This window comes from Nerophis lumbriciformis, linkage group LG02 (assembly GCF_033978685.3).
Source record: "Nerophis lumbriciformis linkage group LG02, RoL_Nlum_v2.1, whole genome shotgun sequence".
Lineage (NCBI taxonomy): Eukaryota > Metazoa > Chordata > Actinopteri > Syngnathiformes > Syngnathidae > Nerophis > Nerophis lumbriciformis.
In genome coordinates, this window is record NC_084549.2 from 61755001 (window position 1) to 61777500 (window position 22500).

Below are 22500 nucleotides of genomic sequence, written 5' to 3' on the forward strand. Positions count from 1 at the left end.
ACGACTATAAGTACTATCATAAGTCTATTGAATTGTTATATGTACCCCAGCAGGCACAAGACGTTGATACAACGTTGATTATACATAAGTTGTTTTTTTTTAAACTGACTTCTGCATAACGTTGCAAAATAGTTGTATTTGTAAATTGAGACAACGTTGATGTCTAACGTTGGATCCACGTTGTTGGTTGGGAAATGACCAAATTTCAATGGTCAAATCAATGTCAGAACCCGACATTGATTAAACGTCGTCAAAAAGTATGTTGTTTTAATGTTGTATTTGTGTTGGTAGATATTGGTTGGGAAATGACCGAAATTCAGTGTTCAAATCGACGTCAGAACCCATCGTTGTTTAAACGTTGTCAAAAAGCATGTTGTTTCAATGTTGTATTTGTGTTGTAAAATATAGGTTGGGAAAATACAAAAACTCAAAAGTGAGATGATCAGAACCCAACATTGATTAAACGTTGTCAAAAGCATGTTGTTTCAATGTATTTGTGTTGTCAAATATTGGTTGGGAAATTACCAAAATTCAATGTTGAAATCAACGTCAGAACCCAACATTGATTAAGCGTTGTCAAAAAGTATGTTGTTTCAATGTATTTGTGTTGTTAAATATTGGTTGGGAAATGACCACAATTCAATGTTGAAGACAACGTCAGAACCCATCATTGATTAAACGTCGTCAAAAAGTATGTTGCTTCAATGTTGTATTTGTGTTGGAAGATATTGGTTGGGAAATGACCAAAATTCAATAGTCAGATCGTCAGAACCCAACATTGATTAAACGTCGTCAAAAAGTATGTTGTTTCAACGTTGCATTTGTGGTGTAGAATATTGGTTGGGAAATGACCAAAATTCAATAGTCAGATCAATGTCAGAACCCAACATTGATTAAACGTCGTCAAAAAGTATGTTGTTTTAATGTTGTATTTGTGTTGGAAGATATTGGTTGGGAAATGACCCAAATTCAATGGTCAAATCAACGTCAGAACTTGACATTGATTAAATGTTGTCAGAAAGCATGTTGTTTCAACGTTGTATTTGTGTTGTAAAATATTGGTTGGGAAATTACTAAAACTTTAAAGTCAGATCGTCAGAACCCAACATTGATTAAACGTTGTCACAAAGCATGTTGTTTCAATGTTGTATTTGTGTTGTAGAATATAGGTTGGGAAAATACAAAAACTCAAAAGTGAGATGATCAGAACCCAACATTGATTAAACGTTGTCAAAAGCATGTTGTTTCAATGTATTTGTGTTGTCAAATATTGGTTGGGAAATTACCAAAATTCAATGTTGAAATCAACGTCAGAACCCAACATTGATTAAGCGTTGTCAAAAAGTATGTTGTTTCAATGTATTTGTGTTGTTAAATATTGGTTGGGAAATGACCACAATTCAATGTTGAAGACAACGTCAGAACCCATCATTGATTAAACGTCGTCAAAAAGTATGTTGCTTCAATGTTGTATTTGTGTTGGAAGATATTGGTTGGGAAATGACCAAAATTCAATAGTCAGATCGTCAGAACCCAACATTGATTAAACGTCGTCAAAAAGTATGTTGTTTCAACGTTGCATTTGTGGTGTAGAATATTGGTTGGGAAATGACCAAAATTCAATAGTCAGATCAATGTCAGAACCCAACATTGATTAAACGTCGTCAAAAAGTATGTTGTTTTAATGTTGTATTTGTGTTGGAAGATATTGGTTGGGAAATGACCCAAATTCAATGGTCAAATCAACGTCAGAACTTGACATTGATTAAATGTTGTCAGAAAGCATGTTGTTTCAACGTTGTATTTGTGTTGTAAAATATTGGTTGGGAAATAACTAAAACTTTAAAGTCAGATCGTCAGAACCCAACATTGATTAAACGTTGTCACAAAGCATGTTGTTTCAATGTTGTATTTGTGTTGTAGAATATTGGTTGGGAAATTACCAAAATTCAATGTTCAAATCAACGTCAGAACCCAACATTGATTAAACATCGTCAGAAGTATGTTGTTTCAATGTTGTAAGCTTGCTGTCCAATCAGCTAAACAGACTCTATAACTCCACGTGGACGTTTTAGTGTGTTTACAAAAACTGAAACAATACAAACAGAATGCCATTGTACGTTAATAATACTAACACACACACTTGCGAACGTGTTAGCATACTGGCTAATGCTTATGATGCTGGCTTGATTACATTACAATAATATGTACAAATATGCATGAAAACAGTCCTACAGACCTCACACACGTGACGGTTTAGTAAGTATGAATTGTTTTAGTTGCATTGTAAAACTTACAAACGTTGCTACGAGTGATGAATGAAGAATCCTTTCGAGCGAAAACACCATGGATGCTTATTTCCTGTTTACGGCATTAAAACAGGAAGAACATTTTCGACCTACCGAGCAAACTCGTCATATGATGGCGCCATAGCACAAACAATACCACACCTGTTCAATCTTTTGCTCGGGTTTAATGCAAACTATTGAACACAAACATTATGGGCATTTGCGGGAAAACATTGTTTTATTAGGGTTCATATTTTAGGGCAAAAAGTAGCGGCTTATCTTATGTAATTGTATAACTACCGTGTTTTTCGGAGTATAAGTCGTACCTGCCGAAAATGCATAATAAAGAAGGAAAAAAACATATATAAGTCCGGCCAAACTATGAAAAAAACCGCGACTTATAGTCCGAAAAATACGGTATTTATTATTTAAGCATTTATTTGTGTTTTTCATCAGTTTGAGTAAACAAATTAATATTTATTTTTGTAATTAGCCTGACCTAAGCCTCGATGATAATCTTTTTAATCACCACATGCTTTCATCTCATTTGACAAGGTTGTGAACTGTTAAGTAGGTCAGATATCAATATTGAATAAGATACAAATCAAGAGTAGGATTAATATTTGAGTGGGCCCCGGGCCCCTCGGTAGTGAAGAAGGTGATCCCCGAGGTCAAAAAGGTTAAGAACCCCTGACTTAACATAAATTGACTGGTTTTAGCATCTTTAATGTACAAATGGTATCAATGTGTCGCAAGCATCTTGCGATCATCTGGTCACTTTGACATATTTCCCCCTCTTTGTTTACATGTTTCCCTCCCCTTGCCATACTTCTCCTGATCCCTCGCTTCCTCCCTCCCTCGCCCGGCTCAGTGGCGGCGGCGAGCCATTTGCTTCTGTTTTCCCAACTCGCACGGGACGAGCCCCTGGGTTTGTTATTGTAGGCTTTGCTGAACATGAGCCGGTCTTTACGGCGGATTGAAAGCATTTGCTTCCAATGAAAATCTGCTCTTAGATTACAAGGCCTGAGCCGGGGCCCCGGCCCGCCTTTCCAGCCGCCGGACGCACAGAAAACGGCTACAGGGAGAGAGGGGGGTGGGGCCAATAATGTGGCATGGGAGAATTCGGCTGATTCGTCGGTTAATTGGGAGCCGTGATTGATTATTTGTTAAGGAAGTAAAAGGCCGATCACTAGAATGTTAAACTGATAAGAAAACAAATGACGACCTCATCGTGTGACGTTTCAATCAATAGTTTGATAATAGACAACTAATAGCTTGTGTTTTGGCGATAGAGTGATTGGAGCACATACTTGTTGGTCACAAAAAACATTCATGAATTTTGGTTCTTTTATGAATTTATTATGGGTCTACTGAAAATGTGACCAAATCTGCCGGGTCAAAAGTATACATACAGCAATGTTAATATTTGGTTACATGTCCCTTGGCAAGTTTCACTGCAATAAGGCGCTTTTGGGAGTCATCCACAAGCTTCTGGCAAGCTTCTGCTTGAATTTTTGACCACACCTCTTGACAAAATTGGTGCAGTTTAGCTCAATGTGTTGGTTTTCTGACGTGGACTTGTTTCTTCAGCATTGTCCACACATTTAAGTCAGGACTTTGGGAAGGCCATTCTAAAACCTTAAAGGGGAACATTATCACAATTTCAGAATGGTTAAAACCATTAAAAATCAGTTCCCAGTGGCTTATTATATTTTTCGAAGTTTTTTTCAAAATTTTACCCGTCACGCAATATTCCTAAAAAAAAAGCTTCAAAGTGCTTGATTTTAACCACCCGTCCATTTTCCTGTGACGTCACATAGTGAAGCCAACACAAACATGGCGGAAAGAACAGCAAGCTATAGCGACATTAGCTCGGATTCAGACTCGGATTTCAGCGGCTTAAGCGATTCAACAGATTACGCATGTATTGAAACGGATGGTTGTAGTGTGGAGGCAGGTAGCGAAAACAAAATTGAAGAAGAAACTGAAGCTATTGAGCCATATCGGTTTGAACCGTATGCAAGCGAAACCGACAAAAACGACACGACAGCCAGCGACACGGGAGAAAGCGAGGACGAATTCGGCGATCGCCTTCTAACCAACGATTGGTATGTGTTTGTTTGGCATTAAAGGAAACTAACAACTATGAACTAGGTTTACAGCATGTGAAATACATTTGGCAACAACATGCACTTTGAGAGTGCAGACAGCCCAGTTTTCATCAATTAATATATTCTGTAGACATACCCTCATCCGCGCTCTTTTCCTGAAAGCTGATCTGTCCAGTTTTGGAGTTGATGTCAGCAGGCCAGGGAAGCTAGGGTCGATAGCTCGCTCATCTGCGGGAACAAACTGCCGCCATTGCTTGCCGTGCTACCGAGGTCCTTTGTCCCTGAATTGCTCACACACTCCGGCAGATTCAATGGGGGTCTGGCGGCAGATTTCTTTGACTTTATCGTTGGAAATGCATCTGCTTTGAGTGTCGCAGGATATCCACACATTCTTGCCATCTCTGTCGTAGCATAGCTTTCGTCGGTAAAGTGTGCGGAACAAACGTCCAATTTCTTGCCACTTTCGCATCTTTGGGCCACTGGTGCAACTTGAATCCGTCCCTGTTCGTGTTGTTACACCCTCCGACAACACACCGACGAGGCATGATGTCTCCAAGGTACGGAAAACAGTCGAAAAAACAGAAAATAACACAGCTGATTTGACTCGGTGTTTGAGAAAATGGCGGATTGCTTCCCGATGGGACGTCACGTTGTGACGTCATCGCTCCGAGAGCGAATATTAGAAAGGCGTTTAATTCGCCAAAATTCACCCATTTAGAGTTCGGAAATCGGTTAAAAAAATATATGGTCTTTTTCTGCAACATCAAGGTATATATTGACGCTTACATAGGTCTGGTGATAATGTTCCCCTTTAATTCTAGCCTGATTTAGCCATTTCTTTACCACTTTTGACGTGTGTCCTGTTGGAACACCCAACTGCGCCCAAGACCCAACCTCCGGGCTGATGATTTTAGGTTGTCCTGAAGAATTTGGAGGTAATCCTCCTTTTTCATTGTCCCATTTACTCTCTGTAAAGCACCAGTTCCATTGGCAGCAAAACAGGCCCAGAGCATAATACTACCTCGGCCTCACATTTTCTCCCCCAAACATGGGTATTGGGCCAAACAGCGACATTTTTGTTTCATCTGACCACAGAACTTATCTTTGTCTATGTGATCAGCAGAAAACTTTAGACAAGCTTTAAGGTGTCACTTCTGGAGCAAGGGCTTCCTTCTTGCATGGTAGCCTCTCAGTCCATGGCGATGCAAAACACGCTTGGCTGTGGATACTGACACCTGTGTTCCAGCAGCTTCCAATTCATTGCAGACCTGCTTTTTGGTGGTTGTCAGTTGACTTTTGATCATCCTGACCAATTTTCTCTCAGCAGCAGGTGATAGCTTGCGATTTCTTCCTGATCGTGGCAGTGACAAAACTGTGCCATGCACTTTATACTTACGAACAATTGTTTGCACAGTTGTTATTGGGACCTTAAACTGCTTTGAAATGGCTACAAGTGACTTTCCTGACTTTTTCCAATCAGTTTGTCCTATTTGAGTTGCCGTAGTCAGGTCAGTCGGCCCTATATTTTGTTGTGTCCTACAAAGTAAGTGTCTAATTTATTACACGTCAGCTGTTTGATTGTGATGTGTATCTTAGTCATAGTTGTGATTGCCAAATTTGGAGGTGTTAAAATCGCTAGTGCTAATTATTCGTGTTTATACTGCGCAACCAAATTAGCATCGAGCTAGCGCATTTTTTTTTTAAAAGCATTTCTGTTATTTTGGAATGTCAGAGGAATTCTGTGTGTTCAGTTTTTCAATATTTTTAAGTAATGACTCTTAAAAGGTTTTAAAATGGAGACAACGGTTATCTGACTGCTAAGCTAGCAAGAAGAGATTAGCTCTTTTGCTAGCATTGCTAGAGTTTGATTGATTGATTGATTGAGACTTTTATTAGTAGATTGCACAGTACAGTACATATTCCGTATAATTGACCACTAAATGGTAACAACGGAATACTTTTTTTTTTTAAGTCAGGGTCCACGTTAATCAATTCAGTGTTTATCGGACGTTTCAGGTGTTTAAACACAGTGAATTAACTCAACTATGTTATTCCTTAACCCAATCTTAAACTTCCTCATTTTTAGAGCAACTATGTGCTATTTCTGTGCCGCTTTTCTCTATTTCTTCATGACACGATAACCGTATAGTTTGAGTTCCATGTAATCAAAGTTGTTGGAACCATTTCCCGAGTCAAATCTTTGAATGCAGAAACCAGCTGTGTGTTTATATAATTGTGTTGGATCTGCAAGCTGCAGCTTTGCCAGACTTTTTTTTTTTTTTTTTTGGTCTCACTGCGGGAATTGAAGTTGGAAAAATTGAGCATTGTGTTACATTGTTTCGTTGACGGATTGTTTTTCCAGCGGCACAACAAACCTGGCGTAACACTTATTTTTGTGCCTTTAAGACACTCCCCCATAGTACTGCAGATTTACTGCAGGGGGTTGTGTTATATATTAGTCGATTAAACCTTTTTTATTATATTGTTTATCTTACCCTGCAATTGTTCCACGCATTTATATGTATTTAAATACACATTAAGACATGACTTGGCCAGCCTACTCACTGTACTTTTCCAGGTTTAAAATGAAAACATGTATACATCATTTAGATCAGCAGTGATTGAACTGTGGTACGCCAAATAATCACCTTATTAAAATACAGGTTTTTTCTTTTCCCATTTTCAAACACAGTGTTACTGTTCAAACTAATTAATTAATTAATTAATTAATTAATTATTAATTAATTAAAATTATAGATTGTATTTGTAAAAAGCACTTTACATTGAGTAAACAACCTCAAATATTTAAAAAAAAAAAAAAAAAAAAAAAAAAAAAAAGATAATAAAAATAAGTAAAAATTAAAGCTGCAAGCAGCGATGGACGGGACCGACTTTGACGGCACATAAAATCCAAACCGGAGCAGTAATTAAAACTCTTTAGTCAACTTTTAATCAGAAGGGTTCAATCTCTCTCCTGTGCTAGTTTGAAGCTGACACGACAAACGCGCTCAGAGGAGATAATGTTTGAAAAAAGGTGACCGGTTTTTACAAAACTTTTGTTTTGAAGGGGGAATTGCAAACTTCCTGTTGATTTTTGCTGGGGGTTGTCAATATATGAAATGTAGGTCTAAGTGAGACCTACATAGAGGTTTTTGTTTAATGTCTCTATAAGACATTCCTACTGGAAGTTACAGGCAGTTTTGTCTGAGTTTTCTTCCTAGGAGCAGTTGTGTCTATGTTTTCTTCCTAGGGGCACTAGAGCGCAATTTTGAGTTTTGGGGTTGGGGTTTTTTATAAGATCGCAATTTTTGCCAGTCCTGATGCGTGTGTCCAGTTTGGTGAGTTTTGAAGCATGTTAAGGGGGTCAAATTACAGCTCAAAGAGGCAAAAGTGACTGTTTTTACTAAACTTTTGTTTTGAAGGGGGAATTGCCAACTTCCTGTTGATTTTTGCTGAAGGATGTCAATGTCTAGGTCTAAGTCAGACCTACATAGAGGTTTTTGTTTCATGTCTCTACGACATTCCTACCGGAAGTTACAAGCAATTTTGTCTGTGTTTTTTCCTAGGGGGCGGTAGAGCGCAATTTTGAGTTTTGGGGGTTGTTTTTTTTATTAGATGCAATTTTCCCCAGTCCTGATGTGTGTGTCAAATATGGTGAGTTTTGAAGCATGTTAAGAGGGTCAAATTACAGCTCAAAGAGGCGGCGGAATAATAATAAATAAAACCGTACAATTACAATAAGGTCCTCTGTCCCAAAGGGACATTGCGGTCCCTAATAAAAACTAGAACAGCCTAATAGCTAGAACTAGTATGCATATATCTAAAAAAAAAAAAAAAGTAAGCCTCTTTTAAACGCATCCACAGTCTGTGGTGCCCTCAGGTGGTCAGGGAGAGCGTTCCACAGACTGGGAGCGGCGGAGCAGAAAGCTCCCATTGTTCGTAGCTTTGTCCTCGGAGCTTGGAGGAGGTTAGCCTGTCCGGAGCGGAGGCGTCGTGTGGAGGATTTGGGGGTGAGTAGTTCTTTGAGGTTGAGGGGGAAATTTCCATGGAGGCACTTTGTATTCAATCCTGAGTGGAACAGGAAGCCAGTGAAGGGATTTGAGAATTGGTGTGATATGGTCATATATGCTGCTCCTCCACATCGAGAGGAGCCAGATGAGGTGGTTCGGGCATCTGGTCAGGATGCCACCCGAACGCCTCCCTAGGGAGGTGTTTAGGGCACCGGTAGGAGGCCACGGGGAAGACCCAGGACACGTTGGGAACGCCTCGGGATCCCCCGGGAAGAGCTAGACGAAGTGGCTGGGGAGAAGAAAGTCTGGGCTTCCCTGCTTAGGCTGCTGCCCCCGCGACCCGACCTCAGATAAGCGGAAGAAGATGAATGGATGGATGGTCATATTTCCGCACTGTGCGTAATGTTACAGTGGCCAAAATTATTAAATCTGCTTGTTAAACGAAACCTCTGCCTTGTTTTTAATGAATACTTAGGCCTACTACGCTACCGTATTTTAATGTTGGTTATTATGGCAGAGAGCCAAGTTTATTCTGAGGTGCTACTTAATGTATAAAGTAGAGATGTCCGATAATGGCTTTTTTGCCGATATCCGATTTTCCGATGTTGTCCAACTCTTAATCACTGATTCCGATATCAACCGATTCCGATATCAGTCCTGGAATCAACACATTATTATGCCTAATTTTGTTGTGATGTCCCGCTGGACGCATTAAACAATGTAACAAGGTTTTCCAAAATAAATCAACTCAAGTTATGGAAAAAAATGCCAACATGGCACTGCCATATTTATTATTGAAGTCACAAAGTGCATTATTTTTTTTTAACATGCCTCAAAACAGCAGCTTGGAATTTGGGATATGCTCTCCCTGAGAGAGCATGAGGAGGTTGAGGTGGGCGGGGTTGAGGTGTGTGTGTGTGTGTGCGTGTGTATGTGGGGGGGGGGGGGGGGGGGGAGTCAGTGCTGCAAGGGATTCTGGGTATTTGTTCTGTTGTGTTTATGATGTGTTACGATGCGGATGTTCTCCCGAAATGTGTTTGTCATTCTTATTTGGTGTGGGTTCACAGTGTGGCGCATATTTGTAACAGTGTTAAAGTTGTTTATACGGCCACCCTCAGTGTGACCTGTATGGCCGTTGACCAAGTATGCGATTGCATTCACTTGTGTGTGTGAAAAGCCGTAGATATTATGTGACTGGGCCGGCACGCAAAGGCAGTGCCTTTAAGGTTTTTTTTTGGCGCTCTGTACTTCTCCCTACGTCCGTGTACACAGCGGCGTTTTAAAAAATCATACATTTTACTTTTTGAAACTGATACCGATAATTTCCGATATTACATTTTAAAGCATTCGATATTATCGGACATCCCTCGTAAAAAATTAAAGTTTTGTTTCATCCGACACCACATGGACAAAGATAAGACCTTCTGCAGGAAAGTTCTGTGGTCACTTTACCCAGCAATATGTTTGGAGGAGAAAAGGTGAGGCCTTTAATCCCAGGAACACCATGCCTACCGTCAAGCATGGTGGTGGTAGTATTGTGCTCTGGGCCTGTTTTGCTGCCAATGGAACTGGTAAATGGGAGGATTACCTCCAAATACTTCAGGACAACCTAAAAATCATCAGGGTTGGGTCTTGGGCGCAGTTGGGTGTTCCAACAGGACAATGACCCCAAACACACGTCAAAAGTGGTAAAAGAATGGCTAAATCAGGCTAGAATTGAGGTTTTAGAATGGCCTTCCCAAAGTCCTGACTTAAACGTGTGGACAATGCTGAAGAAACAAGTCCATGTCAGAAAAACCAACAACCCAAAAGCGTCATTAGAAAGCCCCTCGCTACGTGCGTCTGTCGGCGTTGTGGTGAGCGGGCGCTGTTGCGTATGGATCTTGGCGAGGCGCTCTGTGCTAATGGCGTCTATAATTCAGGTGCCCCGCAGGCATGCTTTCAGGAATTCTTTTGCCCGAGGTAATGGGGAGCAAAGGCCCGGGTTTTAGGCCGCTGATTATTCCATTGATGTGGCGGGGCTGGAAAAAAGTCATCTCCAAGCGGATTAGCGCCAACATCCCTATTAATTATCAATGAATCGAGGGGGTTTAGCGGGGTGTCGCCTGGCGGAGCGGCTTTAGAAGTGCTTTGTGCCCGATCAATAAGTAACCGCCGACACTCCCAGCGCCGATGGAGTCACTTATCGGTTCGCGCTTGTTTACCGCTTCCCCAGCACTTCGCCGGCGACAATTAGGCAGATATAGGCCGTGGCGTCTTGGCGTCAAAGCCCCTAAGCCGCCTCCCCTTCAGGTGAGGTGGCCTCGATACGGCGCCTTATCCCAGCCCAACAGGTCGCCATTGTTATGAAAAGCAGCGAGCTTTGTTAGCGCCCCGTCCTTTTGTAGCGCCGTGTTCCTCTTCCCACCCCGAGTCAAACGGGGGCTTCAATAACTCCTCGGGATAATAAAGACTAAATCCCTCCGTCGTTTTCAATTCTGCGTGGGAAATGCGACCTTACACGTCCTTTGTGCGTCTCCTCCTGCCGCCGTCTTCTTGTTGAAAGGGATATTTATAAAAGTATTAAAAATCAATGCCTTCATAAGGTGCCGTTTCCCCCCCCCCCCGCCATTCACTTTCTCCCATTGTTGTGTGGGCGTACAAAAGCCCCGCACAATTCCCCCTCAAATCGCATTTATTCCCTTGGAGCGGCGAGTAAACAAAAAAGGCGTCTCATCTTTTGCATTTCCTCCCTTCTGTGGCGTCCTGGCAGGCGACGGGCTGGACAACAGTGTGGCGTCTCCGAGCACGGGCGACGACGACGACCCGGATAAGGAGAAGAAGCGCAACAAGAAGAGGGGCATCTTCCCCAAGGTGGCCACCAACATCATGAGAGCTTGGCTCTTCCAGCATCTAACGGTGAGTCCTCGCACACAATCTTTGACTGCCTACGCTTTAGCCAACAACACTTTAGCGACAAACTCTTCTTTACTGAACAACTCTTTAGGGACAAACACTTCCGTGACGTACGCTTTAACTACGAACGCTTTAACTACCACCGCTTTAGCTACGACCGCTTTAGCTACGACCGCTTTAGGGACAATCGCTTTAGCAATGACCGCTTTAGCGACGACCGCTTTAGCGATGACCGCTTTAGCGACAACCGCTTTAGCGACAACCATTTTAGCAACGGCCACTTAAGCTACGATGCTTTAGCTGCGACCGCTTTAGCTGCGACCGCTTTAGCTGCGACCCCTTTAACTACGACCCCTTTAACTACGACCCCTTTAACTACAACCCCTTTAACTACGACCCCTTTAACTACAACCCCTTTAACTACGACCGCTTTAGCTACGACCCTTTTAGCTAAAACGCTTTAGCTTCTACCGCTTTAAATACGACCCTTTTAGCTACGACTGCTTTGCTCTAGCTGCGACCGCTTTAACTACAACCCCTTTAACTACAACCCCTTTAACTACGACCCCTTTAACTACAACCCCTTTAACTACGACCCCTTTAACTACAACCCCTTTAACTACGACCGCTTTAGCTACGACCCTTTTAGCTAAAACGCTTTAGCTTCTACCGCTTTAAATACAACCCTTTTAGCTACGACTGCTTTGCTCTAGCTGCGACCGCTTTAGCTACGACCCCTTTAACTATGACCACTTTAGCTACGACCCTTTTAGCTACAACGCTTTAGCTGCGACCGCTTTAACTATGACTGCTTTAATTACGACCGCTTTAGCTTCGACAGCTTTAGCTTCTACCGCTTTAAATATGACCCTTTTAACTACGACCGCTTTAGCTACGACCGCTTTAACTACGACCGCTTTAACTACGACCGCTTTAGCTACGACCGCTTTAACTACGACCGTTTTAACTTCGACAGCTTTAGCTTCTACCACTTTAGATACGACCCTTTTAACTACGATCGCTTTAGCTATGACCGCTTTAACTACGACCGCTTTAACTACAACCGCTTGAACTACGACCGCTTTAACTACGACCGCTTTAACTACGACCGCTTTAACAACGACCGCTTTAACAACGACCGCTTTAACAACGACCGCTTTAACTATGACCGCTTTAACTACAACCGCTTTAGCTTCTACCGCTTTAAATACGACCCTTTTAACTACGACTGCTTTAGCTACGACCGCTTTAACTACGACCGCTTTAGCTACGACCGCTTTAACTACGGCCGTTTTAACTTCGACAGCTTTAGCTTCTACCACTTTAAATACGACCCTTTTAACTACGATCCGATTAGCTACGACCGTTTTAGCTACAACCGCTTTAACAACGACCGCTTTAACAACGACCGCTTTAACAACGACCGCTTTAACAACGACCGCTTTAACAACGACCGCTTTAACTACGACCGCTTTAGCTTCTACCGCTTTAAATACGACCCTTTTAACTACGACTGCTTTAGCGACGACCGCTTTAACTACGACCGCTTTAGCTACGACCGCTTTAACTACGACCGTTTTAACTTCGACAGCTTTAGCTTCTACCACTTTAAATACGACCCTTTTAACTACGATCGCTTTAGCTACGAACGCTTTAGCTACAATCCTTTTAGCTACGACGCTTTAGCTACGACCCTTTTAGCTACAACGCTTTAGCTGCGACCGCTTTAACTACAACCGCTTTAACTACGACCGCTTTAGCAACAACACGTTAGCTACGGCGCTTTAGCAACAAACACTTTAGCTATGAAAGCTTTAGCTACAAAAGACTTTAGCGGCAAACCCTTTCGCGACGTACGCTATACCGCCATACACTTTAGTTGTGAACGCTTCAGGGACAAACGCTTTCACTACGCACGCTTAAGCAACATACGCTTTCGCTACCAACACTTTATATTTGTACTCTTTCGCGTCGTACGCTGTCGTGACATACACTTTAGTGACGAACGCATTGGCTATGTACACTTTAGCTACGAACACTTTGGGTAAGTACGCTGTCGCTTCGTACGTTTTAGCTTTGTACGCTTTCGCTTCGTACACGAAGGCTTTCGCGCCGAACGTTGTAGCAACGAACTCTTTCGCTACAAACAATTTTGCTTCGTACACATTAAGCTACGTACGCTGTAGCGACATCCACTTCAGTTGCGAACGCTTCAGCGACAAACGCTTTCACTACCAACGCTTTAGCTTTGTACTCTTTCGCTTCGTACACTTTAGTGATGAACGTATTGGCTACGTTCACTTTAGGTAGGTGCGCTTTCGATCCGTACGTTTTAGCGACTTTCGCTTTTGTACGTTTTAGCCTTGTGCGCTTCCGCTTCGCACGCGAACGCTTTAGCGACGAACGTTGTAGCAACGAACTCTTTCGCGACAAACAATTTTGCTTTGTACACTTTAGCCACGTACGCTGTAGCTACGAACACTTCAGCTACGTAGGCTTTAGTTACGTACCCTTAAACTACATGCTCTTTAGCTACGAACACAGATCAGGTTAGCAGGCCAAATTTCATTTTTCCGACTTATTTTTCTTCTTCTTCTTTGTCCTTGTCTTCTTCATCTTCTTCTTGGAGCCTCCATGCTGCATTTCACTCTGTTACACACACATACACACACACACACACACACACACACACACACACACACACACACACACATACACACACACACACACACACACACACACACCATGTCATCTGCTCCAAGTGAGGCGTGCCTGCTGGCCATAGTCGGGGTTGTGGAGACACTTTGACGGAGTTTCTTAAAAACAAATATGTCATTATTCATCGGAGGCGAGAAGCGGCTTGTGATTCCAGCGAAGAACCACAAGATCAGACTCGGGCACTTACTCTCTCCTCTTCTTCTTCTCCTTTTGTTTACTTAATGCCTTGAACTTTACACTCACATTTGAACTCACCCAACCCCAAATGTCACGCTCACACCGTGGGCTAGCGCTTTAGCATTAGCATTTCACAGCAGCGTGCAGGAGTCATGTTGACAAAGTGAAACTGTAAGTACCGTATTTTTCGGACTATAAGTCGCAGTTTTGTTCATAGTTTGGCCGGGGGTGCGACTTATACTCAGGAGCGACTTATGTGTGAAATTATTAACACATTACCGTAAAATATCAAATAATATTATGTAGCTCATTCGCGTAAGAGACTAGACGTATAAGATTTCATGGGATTTAGCGATTAGGAGTGACAGATTGTTTGGTAAACGTATAGCATGTTCTATATGTTATAGTTATTTGAATGACTCTTACCCAGTGACGTGCGGTGAGGTTGATGGCTGGTGAGGCACTGACTTCATCACAGTCAGATTTACAAACATATGAACCCTAAAGAGTATCTTATTCACCATTTGATTGGCAGCAGTTAACGGGTTATGTTTAAAAGCTCATACCAGCATTCTTTACACATACAAACTGTAGCACACAAAAAAGCACATTTAATAAAAAAAACTTTATTATTGTCTTACCTTTACTTATAAATGAAGTCCATGCACCGCTCCTTCTGAATAAAAGCAACGATAACTTGTTTACAGAAGTCTTCCTTATCTTTCTTCAGTTTTAAAAGTCTCTCTGTCTCGATGGAGATCTTCCTTTTAATTATTACCTCCTGCTTGGATTGAAAGTCCAGTTTAGAAAACTGTTTTATTTTAGATATGTAATCCTCCATGTTGAAAGTCCAGGCGAGAGGAAAAAATAAACGATCGCTGCTAACTGTAGCTTGTTGTCACTTATTCTGCAGCCGAGTAGTCGCAAGAATGATCCCTGGGATCACTAGCGCCCTCTACCACCATGAGGCGGGATTACTGCGAGCCTCACACAGTGCGTCTTCGCAGCCGTTTTATGATTGCTCAGCACAAGAAATACGTTACACACATACAGTTGTTGACAAAATACACTGTACATTATATACCTCAGCTAACTAAACTATGGAAATGTATAATATAATTCATATAGCAATACGGTCTCACTGCACAGCAGGCCAGCAGTTAGCCGAGTCATTGCGCAATCCATGTTGAGGCACAACTGAGTGACGTGCCTCTTCTCCAGGCCCGGCCCTAACCAATCTGGCGCCCTAGGCAAGATTTTAGGTGGCAAACGCCCCCCCCCCCCCCACCCCCCCATCCCCCCCCCCCCCCCCCCCCCCCCTCACAAGAAACCGAATAGCTTTATCTTTGACTTTTTTTTTTTATTTACTTACAACTATACCTAATATATAAAGGGGTGGACAAGTGATTATTACCTGCAGGGCAAACATTAGCTAACCAGAAGGCAATAACAATGTAAACAAAAAACACCTGCTTAAAAGATCTAATACCTGAGGAATGTAAGGTGGGAGTACAGTAATTACCTAACGTTACATTATTATTTTCCATAACAATTTAGCCCCCTCCACAATATTAACCCGACGTTAAAACAGAACTAGCTATTTATTGATTAGCAATTGCCGAATCATGTAACATTAGCTTAATGCTAACAAGCCAGGTTACTATCACATTCTGTAACAGACAAATAATTTAATGTAGGCTAACGTTACCTACCTGCTACCTCTGTCTTTTCTCGTTTCTACTCCTCTTCTTTTCTCTTTTTTCTTCCTTGGGCACCTGACAGTTTTGGCTGTTTTGACATCTTGTGTTGATTTTTTGATGTGGTGACGTCCAAAAAGAGTCATGATACAGTAAGGGAGAGGGGGGCGTAATGTTGTAACAAATAATATTTCTATTAAATAGGCTTTACTTTGCATTTTAATTAACGTGGGATTATTTTTTGTATTTAGAAATAATAGTACCAACTTTCTTTCTTTTTTTTTTTCTCCAACATTTGTGGCACTGGCGTGGCGCCCCCTGATGGACGGCGCCCTTAGCATTTGCCTATACGACCTATGCCACGGGCCGGCCCTGCTCTTCTCAGTATTTGAACGGCAAATGTGACAATTCAGCGATTTTGAATAAAAATAATCTAAAACTGGTGAAGTTAAATGGAAAATAACTTTATAGTATAATCACTGGATACATATAACAATTTAATTATTATTTTTTTTTTTTTAAATGTTTTTCTTTCCATGATGGCACCTGACTCCACGTCACTGCTCTTACCATAATATGTTACGTTAACATACCAGGCACGTTCTCAGTTGGTTATTTATGCCTCATATAACGTACACTTATTCAGCCTGTTGTTCACTATTCTTTATTTATTTTAAATTGCCTTTCAAATGTCTATTCTTGGTGTTGGCTTTTATCAAATAAACTTCCCCAAAAAATGCGACTTATACTCCAGTGCGACTTATATATGTTTTGTTCCTTCTTTATTATGCATTTTCGGCCGGTGCGACTTATACTCCGGTGCGACTTATAGTCCGAAAAATACGGTACACCAATTGGAGTGTGTTTACACTACTGTGTATGATGAGGGTTACACTAATAACATGTCAAGTGTGTGTGTGTGTGTGTGTGTGTGTGTGTGTGTGTGTGTGTGTGTGTGTGTGTGTGTGTGTGTGTGTGTGTGTGTGTGTGTGTGGAGGAAGACGCTATTACACTTTGGTAAAGCATGATTTGATTATTTTTTAATGACATTCTGTCGTAAAACCACAACAGCCACTTTCTGTCATTCAATCAGTAGCGAGCAAAAGCATACTTTTTAAAACGTTTTTTTTTTACATATTGACCTTCAAACCGGAAGTAGTGTATGTTAACGCATTAGCTATTAGCTAATTCTTCAATTCAGATTCCACACCGCTTAGCCAACAATGAGACAAAGTTCAATGAAACTTAGCAGCATTTGGATTAACTTTTAACTTGAATTATTTTTACACGTTAAAAAACTAATTCCGGACCATAAGCCGCTACTTTCCCCCCTTTTTTACCCCAGTATTTTCCGGACCATAGGGCGCACCGGATTATAAGATTCATTGAACTTTGACTCATTGTCTGGGACAGTTACCATCCGGGTAGCGTAGGCAATTGTCCACGTCCTACTGAAAATCAATTCTCAGTGTTCACATAGAAGAGCCGTTCAAAAGACTCGGTTCGTTCGCGAACGTCCCATCTCTTTAGAACTCGAGCAATCGGCATCTTTACCGCGCACCTCTTTTTCTACCGCATCAGCGTCATTTTGATGGCCGTGCTTTGGGGTTTTTGATGCTCGCTGCACGTCCCGCCTTCAGGACAGACCCTCCAGTGTCTTTCGAGGGTGTTTAAAAATTTAACACAAACATAAAAAGTGGAGATGATGCAGCAAAAAAAACAGAATGGAGCATACATAAAGACCCACCTCGGTGTATTTTTTTTTGTTTTGTTATCCCCCTCCCTCACATTTAGACCCTCAGGGGAGTCACCATTGTGTCTGAGATAAGGGGGAAGGTGGGTGGTGAGATGAAGCTGGTGCCAACTATGGTAGGTGGTAGGTGGCACTTGTGTTGTTGGTTCTTGAAGCCATTTTACTAGCAGGGAAAGTGAGATTTTTTTTTTCCAGTCAAACATGTGCAAGCTTTTTTTTCTTTCCGTGTTTTACGAATGTTGTAATGTGCTTTGAGTATCTAGTTGATAGAAAAGCGCTATATAAATCTAATCCATTATTATTATTATTATTGTTACTATTATTATTCATTTTACAATATAACTACAACTCTTTATACTTACTAAACCGTCCCATGTGTAATGTTTGTAGGAGTGTTTTTATACATGTTTTCGTAATGTAATCAAGCTGCTTCTTGGAAATGTAAACAAGCACAACCTGGGCCTGGGCGATACGGCCTAAAAAATTAAATCTCAGATTTTTTTTTCACAAAAAAAATTCATTTCGGGTTTTGTTCCCCTATTTTTTAAAGAAACCAATAAATACAAATGACAGAGATAATTCAGAACACAGGTTTTTTTTTTTTGTTTGTTTGTTTTTAAATCGTCTGCAACAAAAAAAACGGAAATACTGTAAATTCCAGACTACAAACCGCTACTTTTTTTTCTCCTACGTTTTAATCCAAGCGGCTAATTTATGGATAATTTGCCCCCCGTGCCGCTCACACTGGTGAATGCATGATAGGTGGTAGTCTCTTCCGTCAGTCTACCTCAGGGCAGCTGTGGCTACAAATGTAGCTTACCACCACCGATGTGTGAATGTGAGCGCTTGGAGTATCTAGTTGATAGAAAAGCGCTATATAAATCTAATCCATTATTATTATTATTGTTACTATTATTATTCATTTTACAATATAACTACAACTCTTTATACTTACTAAACCGTCCCATGTGTAATGTTTGTAGGAGTGTTTTTATACATGTTTTCGTAATGTAATCAATCTGCTTCTTGGAAATGTAAACAACCACAACCTGGGCCTGGGCGATACGACCTAAAAAATAAAATCTCACGATTTTTTTTCCCCACAAAAAAATGTCATTTAGGGTTTTATTCCCCTACTTTTTAAAGAAACCAATAAATACAAATGGCAGAGATAATTCAGAACATAGTTTTTTTTGTTTTTTTTTAAATCGTCTGCAACAAAAAAACGGAAATACTGTAAATTCCAGACTACAAGCCGCTACTTTTTTTTCCCAAGTTTTAAACCAAGCGCCTAATTTATGGATAATTTGCCCCCCGTGCCGCCCACACTGGTGAAGTAATGATAGGTGGTAGTTTCTTCCGTCAGTCTACCCCAGGGCAGCTGTGGCTACAAATGAAGCTTACCACCACCAATGTGTGAATGTAGAGTGAATGTGAGCGTTTTGAGTATCTAGTTGATAGAAAAGCGCTATTAAAATTGAAACCATTATTATTATTATTTTTACTATTATTATTCATTTTACAATATGACTACAACTCTTTATACTTACTAAACCGTCCCATGTGTAATGTTTGTAGGAGTGTTTTTATACATGTTTTCGTAATGTAATCAAGCTACTTCTTGGAAATGTAAACAAGCACAACCTGGGCCTGGGCGATGCGCCCTAAAAAAATAAAATCTCCCGATTTTTTTTTTTTCACAAAAAAAAATTATTTAGGGTTTTATTCCCCTACTTTTTAAAGAAACCAATAAATACAAATGACAGAGATAATTCAGAACACGTTTTTTTTTTGTTTTTTTTAAATCGTTTGCAACAAAAAAAACGGGAATACTGGAAATTCCAGACAACAAGCCGCTACTTTTTTTTCTCCTACGTTTTAAACCAAGCGGCTAATTTATGGATAATTTGCCCCTTTTCCCCCCCGTGCCGCCCACATTGGTGAATGAATGATAGGTGGTAGTCTCTTCCGTCAGTCTACCCCAGGGCAGCTGTGACTACCAATGTAGCTTACCACCACCGAAGTGTGAATGTAGAGTGAATGTGAGCGCTTTGAGTATCTAGTTGATAGAAAAGTGCTATATAAATCTAATCCATTATTATTATTATTGTTACTATTATTATTCATTTTACAATATAACTACAACTCTTTATACTTACTAAACCGTCCCATGTGTAATGTTTGTAGGAGTATTTTTATACATGTTTTCGTAATGTAATCAAGCTAGCGTCGTTAGCATTAGCGAATATGCTAAGACATAAGACACACCTGCTCAGTGGCCTTGTGGTTAGAGTGTCCGCCCTGAGATCGGTAGGTCAAACCCTGGCCGAAGTGTGAAGTGAAGTGAATTATATTTATATAGCGCTTTACATTGTGAAACCCAATATCTAAGTTACATTTAAACCAGTGTGGGTGGCACTGGGAGCAGGTGGGTAAAGTGTCTTGCCCAAGGATACAACGGCAGTGACTAGGATGGCGGAGGCGGGGATCGAACCTGAAACCCTGAAGTTGCTGGCAAGGCCGCTCTACCAATTGAGCTATACCACCGAGTCATACCAAAGACTATACAAATGGGACCCATTACCTCCCTGCTTGGCACTCAGCATCAAGGGTTGGAATTGGGGGTTAAATCACCAAAATGATTCCCGAGCGTGGCCACCACTATTGCTCACTGCTCCCCTCACCTCCCAGGGGGTGAACATGGGGATGGGTCAAATGCAGAGCGTAATTTCTCCACACCTAGTGTGTGTGTGACTATCAGTGGTACTTTAACTTTAATTTTAACATTTACAAGTGGATGTGTTAGTATTAATACATAAAAAGCCATTCTCTTTATATTATTCCAGTTCCACAAATTCCTCAGTAAATTCACCAACACGAGTTATTGAGTCCGTTTAGCTGATTGGAGAGCTAGTTTGCGCAGCTAGTGGGTCCGTGACGATGACTTCTGTTTTGTTTGATCAGCCGTTTTACTGCCCTGTTACAGAACACCGTTTAGAAACAATTAATTTGTAAATAAACATTTACATTCCGTGCAAACAACTCCTTTCACAACGTATATACCTGCGGCTAATATATGGAAAAAATATATTTTTCTTCTAAACACGGTATGTCGATAAAACAATTTTATTGCCTAGGCCTACCAAAACCTGGAGCGCCGTTACGTGCCTGTCCTGGTAGCTCATTGGACTGCAGCTTTAATGGTGCAACCTGCTCCCTGTCAGCCAGTGGGTCATTTCTTGTTTTTATTTAACAATAAATGAGGAGTAAAGGAAAGTGCCGGCCTCCAATCCCCCCAACGCTCCCTGCAAGCGCTCTGCCCTCCGCTCCCCTATGTAAAGGCAAACTGTGATATTATGTGATGGAGTAATTGGATGGAATTCAAACCCTCCACCGCCACTTCATGGCTGCCTGCCTCCTCACAGGATAGGGGTGGGGGGGTGGCATCGATGGCGGCGTGGGGTGTGTTAGCGTATTAGCTGGCGGCCTGGGACGCGATCTCGTACACATTATCGCTAACACTCCCACTCCTGGCTCGCCTCCCTTTTCTATTTGTACACACAGGCGGCGTAACGAGAGGCAGCCGCAATGGCAGCTCGTAAAAAAAAAGAGCCAACCCGTAAAAACCCCCTCCATCGCCACCACCGCCTCCTCGTTTCTCCCTTTTCAAACCCATAAAATGCACCAACAGAGCGTATTTAAGAAAGAAAAAAAAAATTAAATCCAACTGCAAGGCATAATCCGCCGTTAATACAATTAAAGGCTAATTTACGCACATGTGTACACGCATGTACCCCCTGTTCCGAGCGTGCCTGGAGCCGAAACCGCTGTGAAAAGCGGCATCATTCATTTTTTTTCGCTCCCTGCACAAGCACAGTCGAGAATAACTAATGCCACTGCTCTTTGCAAGTTACTAATGATAATCAGGGGCGTCCCGATTTCATATTGGTCGCCGATATCGTTCCAATATCAGTAAAACAAGTCGGATTATGTTGGCTTGTAAAATCCTTGGTACAAGCGTGTTTACTTGTGCATAGCTGGACAGCCAGTTAATAGCTAAATGTCCTCCAATAAACACATTTGCGAAAGGTAAACATGCCCGGCTGGAGGCCACTTGGAGCTAGCTGCTACACAACAGCTGAGCACACGAGCCGAGTGTCATTAGTTGAACAATGTTTCTGTATAAAATAATTATAGTTGCATGTTACACATACAAAGTCTCCAAGGCAGAAGCGTATTAGAAAGTATCCAGTAACAAAGGTGTCTGCATCATTTAACTTTGTAATTTCGTCATGATGGCATAAAGTTAAGTTAAAGTGCCAATGATTGTCACACACACGCCAGGTGTGGCGAAATATGTCCTCTGCATTTGACCCATCACCCTTGTTCACTCCCTGGGAGGTGAGGGGAGCAGTGGGCAGCAGCGGTGGCTGCGCCCGGGAATCATTTTTGGTGATTTAACCCCCAACTCCAACCCTTGATACTGAGTGCCAAGCAGGGAGGTAATGGCTCCCATTTTTATAGTCTTTGGTATGACCTCCTCATCAGACTCATCATATGTGTCTGTGTCTTCTGGTTGATACTCCACATTGTCTTCCTCCTCATGTGTCCTCTCCCTCATTTTCACCAAAAATATTATCCAGAACTTCTCTCTTTTTTTCATTTTTGCATGATGCAAATTGGAGATGTGCACTCTGCAAGTCACCAACTCTATACTGAATTGACCTCACATGTCTAGACATGCCCATCTTTGTTTGTTTTTGTACTGGATAACAAGGTAAAATGAGAATCCCCTAAAGCTCACGTGATTGGGAGAGGAGCTTGCTGTCAGTGTGTTCAGTTTTGGCTCTA

The 22500-nt window shown here is 41.5% G+C and overlaps 1 protein-coding gene across 1 annotated transcript in view; it reads left to right on the forward strand.

Moving 5' to 3' along the window:
• LOC133610069 (homeobox protein Meis1) overlaps positions 1-22500 on the forward strand; it is a 227423-nt gene that overhangs the window by 110321 nt on the left and 94602 nt on the right. The window contains exon 8 of the mRNA XM_061966131.1: positions 11162-11307. Within this exon, the coding sequence (XP_061822115.1) occupies positions 11162-11307 (146 nt within the window). The remainder of the gene's footprint in view (positions 1-11161; positions 11308-22500) is intronic.